Source organism: Pyrgilauda ruficollis, unplaced genomic scaffold, assembly GCF_017590135.1.
Source record: "Pyrgilauda ruficollis isolate IOZ18807 unplaced genomic scaffold, ASM1759013v1 scaffold49, whole genome shotgun sequence".
Classification (NCBI taxonomy): domain Eukaryota; kingdom Metazoa; phylum Chordata; class Aves; order Passeriformes; family Passeridae; genus Pyrgilauda; species Pyrgilauda ruficollis.
The window spans coordinates 3,654,564-3,670,019 of NW_024526488.1; the positions used below are offsets into that span (position 1 = coordinate 3,654,564).

Here is a 15,456-nt window from a genome sequence, read left to right on the forward strand (position 1 = left end):
TTAAAGAGCTGAGATCATTTTTCCTGTCTTGCTCTCATCCCCTTTGGGAGGTGTTGATTGCATGATGTGAATATATTTGCAGTGGAAACTGTCATAAGGGTGTGATGTCTGAGAGAACGGAATATGGACTGAGTGTGAAAATAATGAGCTCACTCTGTGGGGTATCTATTCTGAGGCATTGAGAAGCTTTGTAAACAGCAGTTACCATAGGGTCATGCATGCTATTAGAAGGATATTTTGGGAAGGGGAAGTGAAAATGCTTTCGAGTTGAATTATTTCTCAGTTGTTCCTTAGCTGTTGCATGATGGAGCCAAAGTCAAAATTCACATTTCCTGTCACTTATATGAATTATGTCTTCATTATTTTTCTTTTGGTAGATGCTATTCTTACAATTATTCTAACCCTAAAATATTAAAATAACTCTTGGAAGTGCCTATAATACAACCAGCAAAAGGAAAATTACTTGTAAATTTTATTGTGAACTGCACTGCGTGAATGAAGTGTGTTTGCATGAGAACTAAATTCTCTTCTCCTGAACACTCCTGCAAACCACAGAAAAAACATGTTTTACTCTTCAGTACTACACTTACTCCAGCTTCAGATAAAAGTTTAATCTCTTCTAGGCTCATTTTGCAAACAGTACAGTTGTACAAAGCATTTAGATTTTTACATTGAAGCTTCCCTCCAAAAGAGAAGGAATGGGAACAATATGCAGATAGTGTTTGAATAGCTTGATTAGCTCTTGGAAGTTTTTCTCTGCCAGCTTTTCCGTGGGGGAAGGGGAAGCTTTCTGTTAGTTGCTAGACAGTCCTTGTGTCTCACTGGTGGAGTTGTGCTGTGTCTGGCATTCCAAACCACTGCTTTGAATGTGTGCTAAACCCACTTTAATTCAGGGTCGAAATCCAGGGCTGAACATGGCTTCCTGTCCCACGTCTGTTCCGAGCCCCCTTTGTCTGCCGGGGGTGCGACGCTGTCGCTGTGTTTGGGCTGTCAGCGGTGCTAGATGGAATGCCTGCAGGAGCAACAGGAGTTTGTACAAAATGTGTGACTGCAGTAAATAGGGCAGAGATGGTGCAGTGTCTGGACACATACGCTTGAGATGTGTCATTTGCTCTGTAAGCCAGTTCTGCTACGTAACTTCCCTGGCAGAAGCAGATTGCTAAAATGGCAGTGCCTTTGAAAAGGAGGTGTGGAATATTCTGTTAAGGTGCAGGCAAATATTGCAGGAGTTAATAATAGTTTCCTAAATCCTGAGAAACCACTCAAGACGAGGTTGTTGTGGCTGTTTACAGCTGACCACTCCAACATGCAGAGTTGCAAAATCTCCTTTTGCTGAAAATATTCTTGCTTACAGACACAAAAACTCCTCAAACCCAAAAACCAAAATACCCCAGCCAACTGCTGGCCCAGAATTAAAACCAAAACCCCACAGAACATTGTAAGTTAACTTCTATCAGTGATAAGTATCGAGGCTAACCTTGTTGTGTTGGTGTGATTGAACTTGGGTTTTTCTCTTCAGTAGGAATAGAAGGCTGCATCAGACACAGCCTCTATCTTGTTTCTATTGGTTTGGGATGATACTATGTTAATTCCAGCTGAGATGTTGCATTTTGAGACTTTTCTTTGTTACCTGCTGGAAAAGCAAGATAGTAACTTTATTTTGCTCTATGTGTCAAAGGAGAAACTTGGCACGGCGACCCAGTTGTCTAGGGAGAAGTGTGATTATATGGCTGAAGCATTGCTTTTTATTAAAATTGCTGTAAAAGCTGTTTACATTATTGATGGCAGCCATATACATGTGTGTATATACATTTTAGATATATATTTACTGCTTTTATTTGGTGCTGCCATCATAATGCTGCTCTTGCCATGGCTGGATTACACATGAAGGTAAGCAGGTTTGTATCTGTATTTAACTGAAGCATTAAAGGCTTTTGCTTTTAGATTGAAGGCCTGGGTTGGTCGCTGTAAGCAGCTATGTGAGATTAGCATGCTGTTATTGCCACTGGGATGGGGATTGATTTGGAAATAGAAGTCTGAGATATATTTGGACTTTGACAGCAAATACTTGTGTTTAGTCTTCTGAGGAATTCCAGTTGTCTGCACTATCATATTGGGTTGACTGCTGAACAGTGATGTTGAGAAGTGTTAGTACGGTGCTATACTGCACCCTCAAATTTGATTAAAGCTTTAAGAATTTTCCAAGAGGAAAGTAGAACAAAAATTATAACTTGGAGGAGTGTGGTGCAAATCCTTCAGAAAAATCCTCATTTCTGGTGAATGACTGGAAGAAGAAATAAATGTCACCTGACAAAAACCCAGCACAAAGCCCCAAGAACGTAGTTGGCGTCTATCATCAGATAAATACTCACAGGGTGTGTTCATGTGCACTGCATAGGATAACTTGGTCATGCTTTGTAACTAGTCAGAATATGTTCCAAGCGTGTCTTATTGTATTTGCTGCTAAGTCTTTCTTCCACTAATCTTAAGTAGCTGCAGTCTCTTATCCCTGGATGATTTTAGAGCTGTGAGGCCGTAGATACAGATTTGTACTTACCAGCAGACCAGGGTTCTCTTCATTTTTTTCTTCCCCCTGAGTTTTTTGGCCAGTCAGCTTTGGGGATGTTTCAATGTGTTCTATTTTAGGCAAAGTTTTATAGTTATAGGAAGTGCCATATTCTGCTTCTAGTTCCTTTCAGCCACTAAATAAAAGAAGTCTCTTAAACATAAATCCTGTATTTTTGTTTTCATTCTCACTGGGGTTTCTTATGCTGTTTGTTCAGTAAATAAGCTGAAAAATGCTAAGTAATACAGAAAAATCACAGAAGGAGAACAAAACAGGAAATGTGGTGTAGTAATAAGTGTTTGTAAGCAGTGTTGCCACTTATTTATGCATATTCATAGTAGATGTACATGTCGTCTCTCTTCAGGTTCCTGAGCAGCAGCCGATTACTTTATGCAGTGGAGCTGAAGATACCAAGCATTATGAGGAGGGCAAGAAATGTGTGGAAGAATTGGCATTGTACCTCAAACCACTCAGCAGTGCAAGAGGTAGTTCCTACATTGCTTCCTTGGAAAATGAAACAAAAAGCCAAATAAGATGCAGAACAAACTATCCAAATTATTAGTTAGTATGCTTGAAAAATGGATATAAATCTAGTTTAGAAACAAATTAAAACAGATTTCCTAAACATTAAGGTTATGTTTTCATGAAGGGGAGGGGGATGTAGAATTGAAAGGTGTCAGAAATAATTCAGAGAAAAGGCTGAGGTTTTTGGCCATGCCATAGTGAGTTGAGACAACTGATCTTTGCAGAGTAAGTAAAAACAGATAATTTTGCCCTGTTTTTCAGTTCTCCTTTGTGATAACTGTAGCGATGCAGCTGTTCTGTAGAGGATGAATAATAAATGTGAGAAAGTCGCTACATATAAGATAGATAAGGAAAATGATAAGTAATATTTTCTTTATACAAGGTCATATACAAGAGCTGGATCAATCTGGGTAATTCTGAGTTAGCAAACCTGCCCTGTGTTGAAGAGTATGGATTTTATATATATTACGTGTGCTAGATTTGGACAGTCAATCAACCCAAGTAGTACAGTTGAGCATCATGGGCATTAGGTCATCAAAAATTATTTCTTTGACAAGCTGTCTGTGTCTTTTGTGACCAGTGCAGTGTGACAGCAGTATCACTCTGGGAACTGGTGGCCCAGTGAACAAGCTCTGGCTGTAGAGCAAACTCAGCATGGCAGCTGTATGTCTAGTGAGTCACCTCTTCCTTTAACCTGAATTAGGTGGCTCTCAGCATGTTTGTGATTCAGAGTTTTGGCACAAAATTAATCACCACCCATACAGTTCAGGACTCTTGTAAGCTCTAAACCAAAACAGTGAAGGTACTACATGTAGGCAAGAAACTAAATGTGTTCTGAAAACAAACACATGTCCAGGTGATCCCTGAAGTCCATGAATAAGGGATGAACTGGGAATCTGTGTGGGAGGATGTGGGACAAACTACCAACATGGGAAAAGGATTCATTAGAGGTTCCATCTTCTTAAAAAGCCAGATCAGTCAATCACAAGATCAAGCCTGTGGGGAAACTGACTACCAGAAAACTGCTTTTATTGCCAAGTGAAATGAATTTATGATATGTCTTGACTAGTACTCCCTTTGACAAAATGGACACCAGGAGAGCTAGGTTTGCACTTGTCCAGTACAGTCACTGGAGACTGGCACAAGAAGAGGAGTATGAGGTAGTTTATTATTCTGTTTCATTTTGTTTTGAAGGTGTGGGTCTTAACAGTACTACTCAGAGCGTGCTGAGTCGTCCCATGCAGAGGAAACTTGTGACATTAGTCCATTGCCAGCTGGTGGAGGAGGAAGGGCGGATCAGAGCCATGCGTGCAGCACGGTCGCTGGGTGAAAGAACAGTCACAGAGCTCATCCTCCAGCATCAAAACCCTCAGCAGCTCTCCTCCAACCTCTGGGCTGCAGTGAGAGCCAGAGGGTGCCAGTTCCTTGGGCCAGGTAGGTGACATCACAATATCGCTGGTGTACTAGAAGCACTTGAGAATTGAGTCATTGATAAATGGCTGTCCAGTTGCCCAAGTGATTTTATTAAGGACCAGCCTAATTTCTTAATAGTAATCTTCAGAATTAATTTTGTGTCTGTTGGGTTTTCTTGTATTTTTAATGCTTTTTCAAGTGTTCTGTAAAATTCAGAATAGGTGTCCTTCTGTTGTTATCTATCCCTTGAAGATCTTTCTAGAAAAAATAAGGTTACTGGAAGCATGGCTTCTTTTCCTTGTTAAGGCAATAAACATACTAAACAGTTGTGGGGATAGATTTGTTACAGTTACATGTACACATTTTTAAGAAGTTGTGGATTTGTAAATTAAATTCCTTTGCTTAAAATACTAGAAAGAAATCAATATTGGTTAAAAAAATGAAGTCTCATTGAAAATACAGACTTCACTTGTTGAGTATTGAAATATGAAGCCAATTTCTTAATGAAAAAATAGTGAAGCTTTTCCTGACTGAAACAGACGAAGACTAATTTTGAGATACTAACTTCCATACCACTTCAGGGAAGGAAGAGGTTGGTTACATAGCAAAATAGCAGTGCTGCAGCCTGGTTGATTGGTGTGAGCACTCTTGTTTTACTTGCATAGAAATGAACCTTGTCTTCCTTAGCCTGTCAGCTTTTTCTTCTGGGATAAGTGTGGCATGTAGGCAATACACTTCGAAAACTCATATTAATGATCAAGAGATGTACAGACAGGAACCTTCTTATCAGATGATGCCCAAAACAGATGTTGTTGTAGTGGTAGTAATAATAATATTAATATAGTATATAATACTAAATTGTAATAATGATAATAATAGTAAAGGTAAAAAGTCCTGTTTTCCCAAGTCACTGTCTGGGAATCTGGAGGGGTTCCTTCTCTCTTTGCCCTCCCTTCTTGCTCAATTCCTTTTTTCTCTGTGGCTTTTTGTGTCTGTTGGTGGGAGTTTTTAGCTGTTATCCCAGTTGTAGGTGAACTAGAAACTGCAAAAATTTTACTTAGGCTTCTCTCATCCTTTATCTCTTTGCATTTCCCCTGACTCTCAGCAATGCAAGAGGAGGCTCTAAAGCTGGTTCTGCTGGCTTTGGAAGATGGATCTGCTCTGTCACGAAAGGTCTTGGTTCTCTTTGTGGTGCAGAGACTGGAGCCGCGATTCCCTCAGGCTTCCAAGACTAGCATTGGGCATGTTGTCCAGCTCCTTTACAGAGCCTCGTGCTTCAAGGTATGAAGATTCTGCCCAGAAGTTTTATGCTATGAAAACCATTGGTTTTCACCTTCAGTTTTTATTGTTACATTGTCCTGTTACATTACATGTGCCTAAAAATATAATGTAGTTAGAGAAAGTATTGCTCATTAAGTCTTACATGAATTTAGAGTTCTTTTTCATTCAGCTGTGATGGCAGTGTAGGCTGAAACATCAACTTGAAGCTGTAAAGTTAGGTTTTGCCTCTGTCCAGTTTCATAGAGGTACTGTTACAAAACCTGGATGTAAAGCACCTTCTTAGAAGTGGCTTAAAGCCAAAAAAATCACTAATTCTGTTAATTCAGTTGTGGTGTGGTTAGAATCAAAGAAATAGGAAACTTTTGGGTGTCAGCTGTATGAAGAACTGCTTAATGTACTTCATGGTATTTAATATCTGTTACTAGGTGCTCAACTTAAAATGTCATTTTCTCCTGCTAAATGAGTAGAAAAACACTTTCGTTTTGCTAATTGTACCCTTGAACAAAATTCTGCAATGCAAACAAAATATCTTGATTGGAGGTGTGGATGCTGTAAAGTCATTTAGGAAGTGTGACACTTGGACCAATATGTGAGTCAGAGTCCAAGTAAACAATGTTTTGTGTCCATTTTGTAGTGGTTCCACTCTGTGAAGTGTGCATTACTTTAGTAGGAACTGGTGTTCACTGAGTGGTGTCATAGTTGATTTTAGTTTAGGAAAAGGACTTAGTTGCTGACCAAAGACGTCGCTTGCCTTGGACTTCACGTAATCTTGGGCTTATCCTGCTTAATTGTATTTGGCTCATTTCTCCTTCCTAGGTGACCAAGCGAGATGAGGATTCCTCCCTGATGCAACTGAAGGAGGAATTTCGGACTTACGAAGCTCTGAGAAGGGAACACGATTCCCAGATAGTTCAAATAGCTATGGAAGCGGGTTTGCGCATTGCGCCAGACCAGTGGTCCTCGCTCTTATATGGAGACCAGTCTCACAAATCCCACATGCAGAGTATCATTGACAAGGTAAAGCCACCTAGAATCAGCCCAGCCCATCTTGTTTGCAACTGTAGTAGATATAAATGTTTGTAACATTGAACTTAAAAACTGTGCCCACGGGGACTTGCCTGTTAATAATTTGTCCTGTTATTTCAAAACCTGTTATGTCCTAAATAATTAGAATATATATTTGTAACCTAGTGAATCTTGCTTCCTCTGCCATCTGCACATTTTTGCTACTTTACTTCTCTCTGCAGATGGAAACCCACAAAGTTTAGCTAAATAATTGGGGGGTGACCTTTATGAACAGCTGATAAGTGCCAATGTAGTGGCAGAGGTTAATGGTTCATGTTTCCGGGCAGGAAGTTTGTGCATAAGTTGGAAAAAAAATTAGTTTCTCATGTCTGTGTCTGAAGTAAGACAGAGAGGTGGAAGCACATTTTGTAAATAAAATACCTAAACTCTGGAAATGCCCAAAACTATCTGTGTTCAGAAGCAACATAGGATAAGTGGGCTTTTAGATTAGGGGATGCTTTTTTAAGTGCCTGAATTAGGTGGGAAGAACTGAACCTTGTTGAATGGTTATGAAAGCTGTGAAACAACTGCTTTGGCTGCTGTGCAACAGGATTGGCTTCAAGATAGCTTCTGCTGTGTATTTATGCCTTTGCCCACTTTTTGAAGTATCCTGCCAAACATCTCTTGAAGGATCTAGGTAGAATTAACAGTTTTAAAACTGGAATTGAGTGATGTTAGGAAATGGAATGTTGCTAGCTATCTTTTCCTTCAACCATCTTGTTCTTTATTTTCTGCTTGCTATACTCAATTTAAAGCAGGTTGCAAACCTGTTGGTTTGGGGATTGGAGATATTAGACTCTCCAGAAATCTAAATTAAATTGCTTCCAATATGGCCTATTTTTTTCTTTGGGTAGCAGCACAACACAAAAGAAACTTTTTATTGCTAGAAATAACACCAGCCTTTATTTTGTCTGTTTCAAAGTGTAATGCAATGTCAAAGAACTGTGCTTTCTTAATGGAAAGGGTTCACTGGAATGGGCTTCTGTGAAAGACGTCTATCTCCAGTTTTGGGAGACAGTTCTTGTGAGCCTGTGGAATAACCTTCAGAAACCATGAGGATTGCTATGCCTGTAGAAAGTTAATTATGATAATTTTTTTAAGTTGCAGACCCCAGCCTCGTTTGCACAGAGTGTTCAGGAATTAACTATTGCTCTTCAGAGGACTGGAGATCCAGCTAACTTGAATCGTCTTAGACCTCACCTAGAGCTCCTAGCAAATATTGATCCCAGTCCAGGTAAATCTGGGTGTTTTTATGAAAACCTTTAAGTTTAGCAAGATGAGCTTAACACTGTTCAAGGATTGAAAACTGATCATGGAGTGTAAGGAAAAGTCCTCATTACTCATCAACTAAAGAGTTTTAGATTCCAGAGTAGAATTTTGATAGATTGAATAGAGAGAAGCTAGACAAAAGTCAGTCTAGACAACATTGGTTTGTTACCCTACAGAATTAATTATTTTTCTTGATCATAGGTAATTCTTCAAAACTAGGAAAGAGTCTAGCAACTAGAAGATAGGTGGAAAGAATTTAACTGGGAAATTGAACCTAAGCTGTTGACAGATGAGAGAAAGATAGAAATTCTTGAAAAAGTCAGCAGTGCTGTAAGGATGGACTACCTGAGAGAGATGGGAAGGGACAGAACAAAGTCCTGTGGCAGAAGTTTTATTTTATACCTACTAAAATTTGTAAAATCAATATTGTATATCAAAATAGTAAAAAGATATAAACTACAACTTTGGGAGATGAAAAACTGTACTTCGTATTCATTTAAACAAACAGAAGTTAAACTTCGTTTCCAGTGAGGACCAGTTATACTTCATAGCTAAAGGAGATGCAGTGCTTTCTTCCCAAATCTTTCGTACTGAAACAAGCTGGGGACAAACCTGTGTACTGCCAATTTGTTTGCAAAAACTTGATATGGAAGGTGGCATCACTAATAGCCTCCCTTGATTTTGGTAGCCAAGTCTGGTCTTTGTGGTTTTTTCTGTACTGTTGAGTTGCCTAAAGAACAGCAGGGAAGCATGTTGAAGTACTTCTGGAAGAATTTAGTCCCTGTGAGTGGAATATAATGTAATTAATTCTGCTAAAGATCTTGAAAGGCTCTTTGAGGTACTGTCCTTTGCAGCAGACTGTGCAGGCACACAGTGGGAGTGTCAGCTGCTGGAACAGATTCAAAAACTTTGAAAAAGTAATTGGCTAAAAAGAAAAGGTGCTCCTATAGAATTGTGACTGCAATTTATTCACAGTGGTTTAGATGGTGCTCTGATTCATAGATTTGCCTTGTGATGTTTTTTCCACATGAGAGGCATTAATTTCTGTTGCTGTTCTACATCTTCGCCTGTGTAATCAGGCCAGTGATGACTGTATTCATATGGAATGATTTTACCACCAGGAGTCTGAATGCAAAGAGGGATTTTGAACCTGATGTTTTTCTTAATGAGAAGAGCTTGTACAGTGTCTTTACTCTGGAGTTCTTGTGAGATGAGAAAGTTCTTGTAAAAGGAAATAATTTTACATGCTAATAATGGTCTTACTGACTCATTCAGTATTGTGGGCAGTTTGGTCTTAAGTTTCTAGATACCTCTATTCTGTAAGAGCTAAATGTCTCAGAATTAAGGTGCTGAATGTTTTTTATCTACTGATGAAATGTTTTTTATAAACTTGGCTAGTCAAGTTTTGTGATACTGATGTGGGATTTTGTACCTGGTTTTGGAAAATCTTTCTGATTTTTGTTTTTGTATTTGGTGTTTGCTGTCCATGCTACAGATGCTCCACCTCCAACATGGGAACAACTGGAAAATGGACTAGTTGCTGTGAGGACTGTGGTTCATGGCTTAGTTGATTATATCCAGAATCACAGCAAAAAAGGAACAGATCAACAACAGGTAAAAGCGAAATTATTTGGGAAATATGCACCCCTAAGTTTTATTTGCTGTATCCTATAGTAGACGTTTACTAATGTCATCTGGAAAGATTTGATGTGACAAGGAGCTAATTGAAAACATCACTGCAATTCATATTTATCAAAAAAGAAACAAGAAAAGAAAAAATGTGAAACAACACATATTTACCTCCAAAATCTGTTGAACTGATTTTCACAGCTCACTAGGATGGCAGGAGAACAGTCTGATCCAGCTGCAGGGGAATTCATTAGGGAAATGAATGACAACCTTCCTGAGCAGAGGGTGGGGAAGGGGCACTGGGTGCTGCTGTGATTTGTGGGGATTTTCTTGGTTTTGTTTAAATGTGACATATTTCAGCCAGCTGACTCTCTGTTAATGAAATCATCCTTATACCTGTGCTTAGTGGTCTGTTGAGCTTGAAGATTTAAGAACAGTTGATATGAAGGTGCAATCCAAGTTCCTGAAGCAAATTTTTTTTGTTTTCAGCAATGACAATGTAATTGTGTATTAACTTATCTCATAGTTACCTTATCACACATTCCTTTGATGTCATTTTGTTGTGTAACTCGGTTGATATAAATGCTGCTGAAGTACAGAGCTGCCTGTCCCAGTCCTACTTCTCTGTCACTTTGGCATTCATCCTCTTGGAGAGCTGGTTTGGGGAGCTCAACTAGTAAAAAGATTATCTCTGCCAAAAAAAAAAAGGCAGCATTAAAGCAAATTATTTCTGCTGTTTCACCTTTTTTATTACTTGGGATGGATAATGAGCACTGTCACCAGCAAAAGGAAAAACAGTAGAAATGCATAAATGGGAATTTGGGAGGGGAAAAATCAAGAGTTTTTGTTGTAGTACATGGCGTGCTGCCTGGAAGGGAGCCCGGAGCCTCATGAGTAGGAAAGGGATGTCTGCTGAATCTGGGTAAAGTTGCACTACCTGGCAACAGTGGCCAGTAAAAGGCTGTGTGGCTTATGTTCACTCTGCCTGGATCTTCTCACTGCAGTAGAAGGCAAAAAAACCCCAAAACAAACCAAACAAAACCCAAACAAAATAAATGCTCCCAAAATCAAAACCAAAAAAACTTCAACAGTTTGCAGGTGACTTCTGACAGATATACATACACCTTTTGGCTTCTCAGAAGGCATGTTGACTTTTACAGACCGGTCCCTTGGTGGGAACTATTGATAGGGTATATCTGATTATTGGTAATTTTTTCATCCTGTATCAGTTTTGTCCACTTAATTGTGTCCTAAAATGTACAGCTGTGTTCTAGTCAAGCACTTTAGTAAGCAGTTTGAATAAAAATGTTGTAGGAAACTGAGAGAGACTTGGTTGTCAAAACACATACTCTTGAATCTCTTGGTTCTGTTAAAAAACCAAACAAAAGTACTTCAGGTTTGTTTCATGTCAGGTATTTTAGAAGTACTTGAATTAGAGGAATTATCAACAGTCAAACTTCAGGCCTTTGATAAGATGATACATTCAGCTTGCTGAAGTGCACTTTGTTCAGGCATCTCACCTGGTTTCTTTAACCTTGTCAGCCCCCTCAGCACAGCAAGTACAAGACATACATGTGCCGAGACATGAAGCAGAGAGGAGGATGTCCCCGGGGGGCCAGCTGCACCTTTGCACACTCACAGGAGGAGCTGGAAAAGTAAGTGTTCTTCTACTAGTAGAAAGCAGTCCAGTCTTAGTTTCAACTTGTCTATAAGAGTTATTTCTCATATTTAGGAATGAGGGGGAAAGGAGGTATAACCTGGCTGTTAAACTAGTAAGAAGTAATGTGATAAACTCGTAACAGTCATCTCTTAGGTCTTGGAGCTCTTTGTTCTTCCATACAGCAGGATATTTGCTTTGTTCATCAGTAATGCAGCTCTGAAAGTTTGATGTTACACAAGTGTTATCCAAAGTTTTTGGAGGTGGGCTATTTTCCCTACTCCTTAAGTGTGACTAAACATGCTGTGTGATGGCATTCACAGTGGCTGTTGTTTGGGGGTACTTCTCTTCCTTTTTCATTCAGGTAGGTTGCTGGCAGTTTTCCAAATGTAAGGAATGTGTTGCTCGCTCTCCAAAAAGCTAAAAACAAACAATTCAAGATTTTTTTCCTGCAACGATTCTTTGTGCAATCTGTCAAAAAGTTTCATGCAGGTACCTTCAATTGGTTACATCTGTTGTTGTAGAGTTAAAAAATTATGCTCATATCAAATCTGCACTCTAGATCCATTACAGATTTAGGAGGGCTACCAGTTATGCAAGAGCAAGATGCTGATGTTGTTCTGGAGTTGTTTTAATTTTTTTTAAAGTAAAATGGATTATTTAGGAGCTAAAAGAAATAAATACAGTGTATTTTATGTAGTATATTAGCTTGTTACTTGCTTTTTTGGGCTACAATAATTCAAATAAAAGGTTCTTTTTAATGAGAAGAATACTGCAAAGGCTCGGAATTGGCATGCAGTGTTTCTTTTTAATTTCTTAATCTGAAACTCAAAGCTTTAATGTCAGTTCGTGGCCTGTATAACCAGCATGCAGTGCATAGACAAAACACAAAGAAAGAAGAGCAGAGCATGTGGTGTTAGAATGACAAAGACAGTTATTCATATGGGCAAGGACTAGGACTTTAGTACTGTGTGCTGCAGAAACAGTTGAAGAGTTTTTTGCCTTCTGTCATCACGCTAATGAAATGGAGCTTGGTAGTTCTGCTTTGGGATGGTTTTGTTAGCATGTGTTGGGTGGTGGGTCAGTTACACCTCTGAGCCAGTTCTGTGTATCAAGGTCTGTTTGTCAGCTTTGCAGGGAGGAGAAGCCTGTTGTAGCCAGACTGGCCTGCATGCCTTGGTATTAATGTTGTCCCGGGCTGAAGAGAATGTTTGTTCAGTGTCTGTGGGTGGTTGGGGAACTTGGGAGTTCTGATTGTTCCTTGTACCTTTTATCTTTGCTTAATTCCTTTAAGTAGCTATTGTGTTAGCACTCCTCCTTTTAAAAATGCTTAGTGTGACTAATATGCATTGCTGCTGCTGTGTGACTCCTCTATCTCTATATAGCTTCAGCTTTGGAGGAAGGTTATAAGGAAATGTGTGGTAATGCTTTAGATAGTGTATTATCATCTAAATTTGCTTAAACAGCAGCTCATTCCCCTCCTGACAAGGGACAAAGCCTGGTGTGCATAGGCAAGCACTGAACTTTTTAAAAATTAATTTGTGTCTTACGCATGTGGAGACTGCAACAACATCTAAAAAACAAAACAGCCCCAACAATAAAACCCCTTGTGTTGCTGTTAATGCACGTGGGCAACCACAGAGATTATCTAAAGATTGAGTAATCAGTCAGTTGCCACCTTTTTCTGCAGAAATTTTTATACCTTCCTAGTCTGGATTCCCATCTCACTCTGACTGTTATTTATGATATAAAAGTATTGGCTTTAATCCTGCTGAAGAAATACTATTTGCTTCTTGTTCAGTGAGAGCACTCAGGTCTGCAAATATGGTCTCACACTTGCATTCTGGGATCTGAACTAATGGCAGGGTATTTAGTGGAGGACCATGAACTCTGGAATTTGTTCCCCAGTACCGTTGGCCTACTGGTTTCTGTGGAACTTTGGTTAAAATGCCTGTATTTGTTCAGGCTTTAGTCAGAAGCAGTCAGATTTTTTCAATTGCTGCGTGTTCATAGAGTTTTTATCTCTGCAGTCACTTTATCAAACAGCAGAAATGGTGTAAGCTGCATACTGATATAGTAACAATAATCTCAGACTGTGCTTTAAAATACATCACATGGTTGTAAACGCTTGGCTTATTATTGGACAAATAGAGCAAAAGGGTGTAATTTCATATTTTTTCTCTTAAATTTTCTGCTATTAGTTTCTTCTCTGAATAATACAGGCTTGAACAGTCTGTGATTCTTATTCTGAAGCTTGTATTACTGTATTTTATGTGATAATCGTACTTTATGTGATGCTTGGTTTTGGTTTTCTTCTCTTGAGATGCATATGTGTAAAGAAAGTAGGATTTGTAAATTTGTTGTGTGAAGTTTACCTGTGAATTCTTGATGTACTTGTCATTAAAAGTCTTGTTCAAAACTCTTGTTCTGATCAAAACTCCTATTAATAGATCAACTATCAGGGACATTTTATTCTATTAGGTATTTTCATAAGCCCCTTGAAGAACTTAAATAAAAGGAAGCTTTCAGTAGAATCCATGTTTGAAAAGTCTTGAAAGTACAGCTCCTTTTACTTTTTTTTGTTTCAATTTTTGATATGTGGTTTTTCTTTCTGAAGATTCCGTAAAATGAACAAGCGTCTCGTTCCCAGAAGACCTCTTAGTGCCTCCCTGGGCCAGCTGAATGAGGTGGGCCTGCCTTCAGGAGCTATCCTCTCAGAGGAAGGGGCAGTGGACTTGCCCAATAGGAAAACTTCTGCTCTGCCAAATGGAATTGTGTCAACAGGCAGCACAGTGACACAACTGATTTCTCGAGGGACTGACTCCGGTTATGAAAGTGCTCTGAAGCCAGGGAAGATGGACCACCTGAGTAGCAGTGCTCCTGGATCCCCTCCTGACTTGTACGGGTCTTCCTACCTGTTGTTCAAATTGCTCTGTGTGTGTGTGTCAATCTGGAGTAGAAACAAAGTGAACCAGTTCTTTAGAAAAGAAACAGAACTGTTTGGTTGGGGGGGGGGCGGGGGGCGCGGTTTAGTGATTATATAGTAGAGTAGAAAGCTAAAGCTCTAAACTCTGTTAATTCCCTGTTTGCTTATATTTTAATTGGAGATGGTGATAGAAGCCTTCAGAAGGTGGAGTATAGACAAATAACAGTGTGTTAGAGTACAGCGTGCTATACCAGGCCTTAATGAGCTGTGCCATCTTCCACTTCTTTAGGCTGGAATCTGTTCCCAAGAGCTCTATTTCTGCTTTGCCAGTGAACCCTCATCCTGTGCCTGCTCGGGTGCCAGCAGATCTGCCCTCGGTGTCTGTCACCAAGCAGTTGCAGATGGTACCACGAGGGTCTCAGTTGTACAGTGCACAACAAGCAGATATGTTTTATCAAGACCCCAGAGGGGCTGCCCCATCGTTTGAGCCAGCACCCTACCAACAAGGTAAGATTGACCAAGCTCTTTCATCCTCCTGCTGATTTTAGTCTTTCTTCCCACTCTGGTTTTTAAGTCCTTAAATTGAAGTTTTTTTACAAATGATGAAAGACACCAGTATGGTGATGTCATAATAAAATGGAAATCGGCAGGATTTTATGCCTTGACTGAGGACTTCTGTGCAAGTGAAAACAATACCTGTATCTGTCCAAGTGTTGCAAGTCCTTCTGTCTTCAGTTCTTCCTAACTGGGCTGGATGAGGGATCCAGTGTGGTAAACCTTAATTTAGTTTGACTCAGGGAAAATGGAAATAAAGTGCATGTGATGACTAGAGATAAATGAGATTAGAGAAGGGTGTTCACAGAGAAAGAAAATGTCATAAAAAAGGAACTAAGAGGAAAAACTTAACTATAAAGAGAGCACGTGGATAAAAATAATATTGAAGGGGATTAAAGAGAGATGATGTGGCTATCTGTATGAAAACTGAGAGTGATTCTTAGGCAATGTGAGGTCGCAGAGAGAAGTGAGATAAAGTGAAGTTAATGTGAAAGAAAAATAAGCACTATAAGACCACAGGAAGTTAAAAGCAGAAAAAGCTCTAGAAAGGAAAAGCGAAATGGGAGAAGC

General features: G+C 39.4%; 1 protein-coding gene across 13 annotated transcripts in view; it reads left to right on the top strand.

Moving 5' to 3' along the window:
* Window positions 1-15,456, top strand: part of RC3H1 (ring finger and CCCH-type domains 1) — a 61,098-nt gene that overhangs the window by 27,369 nt on the left and 18,273 nt on the right. For 12 of the 13 annotated variants that reach the window (XM_041479537.1, XM_041479541.1, XM_041479546.1 and 9 more), the window contains exons 3-11: window positions 2,931-3,051; window positions 4,286-4,525; window positions 5,610-5,785; window positions 6,602-6,802; window positions 7,952-8,084; window positions 9,615-9,733; window positions 11,291-11,403; window positions 14,023-14,304; window positions 14,621-14,838. In XM_041479537.1, the coding sequence (XP_041335471.1) occupies window positions 2,931-3,051; window positions 4,286-4,525; window positions 5,610-5,785; window positions 6,602-6,802; window positions 7,952-8,084; window positions 9,615-9,733; window positions 11,291-11,403; window positions 14,023-14,304; window positions 14,621-14,838 (1,603 nt within the window). The remainder of the gene's footprint in view (window positions 1-2,930; window positions 3,052-4,285; window positions 4,526-5,609; window positions 5,786-6,601; window positions 6,803-7,951; window positions 8,085-9,614; window positions 9,734-11,290; window positions 11,404-14,022; window positions 14,305-14,620; window positions 14,839-15,456) is intronic. The other variant, XM_041479543.1, reaches the window with a different exon arrangement.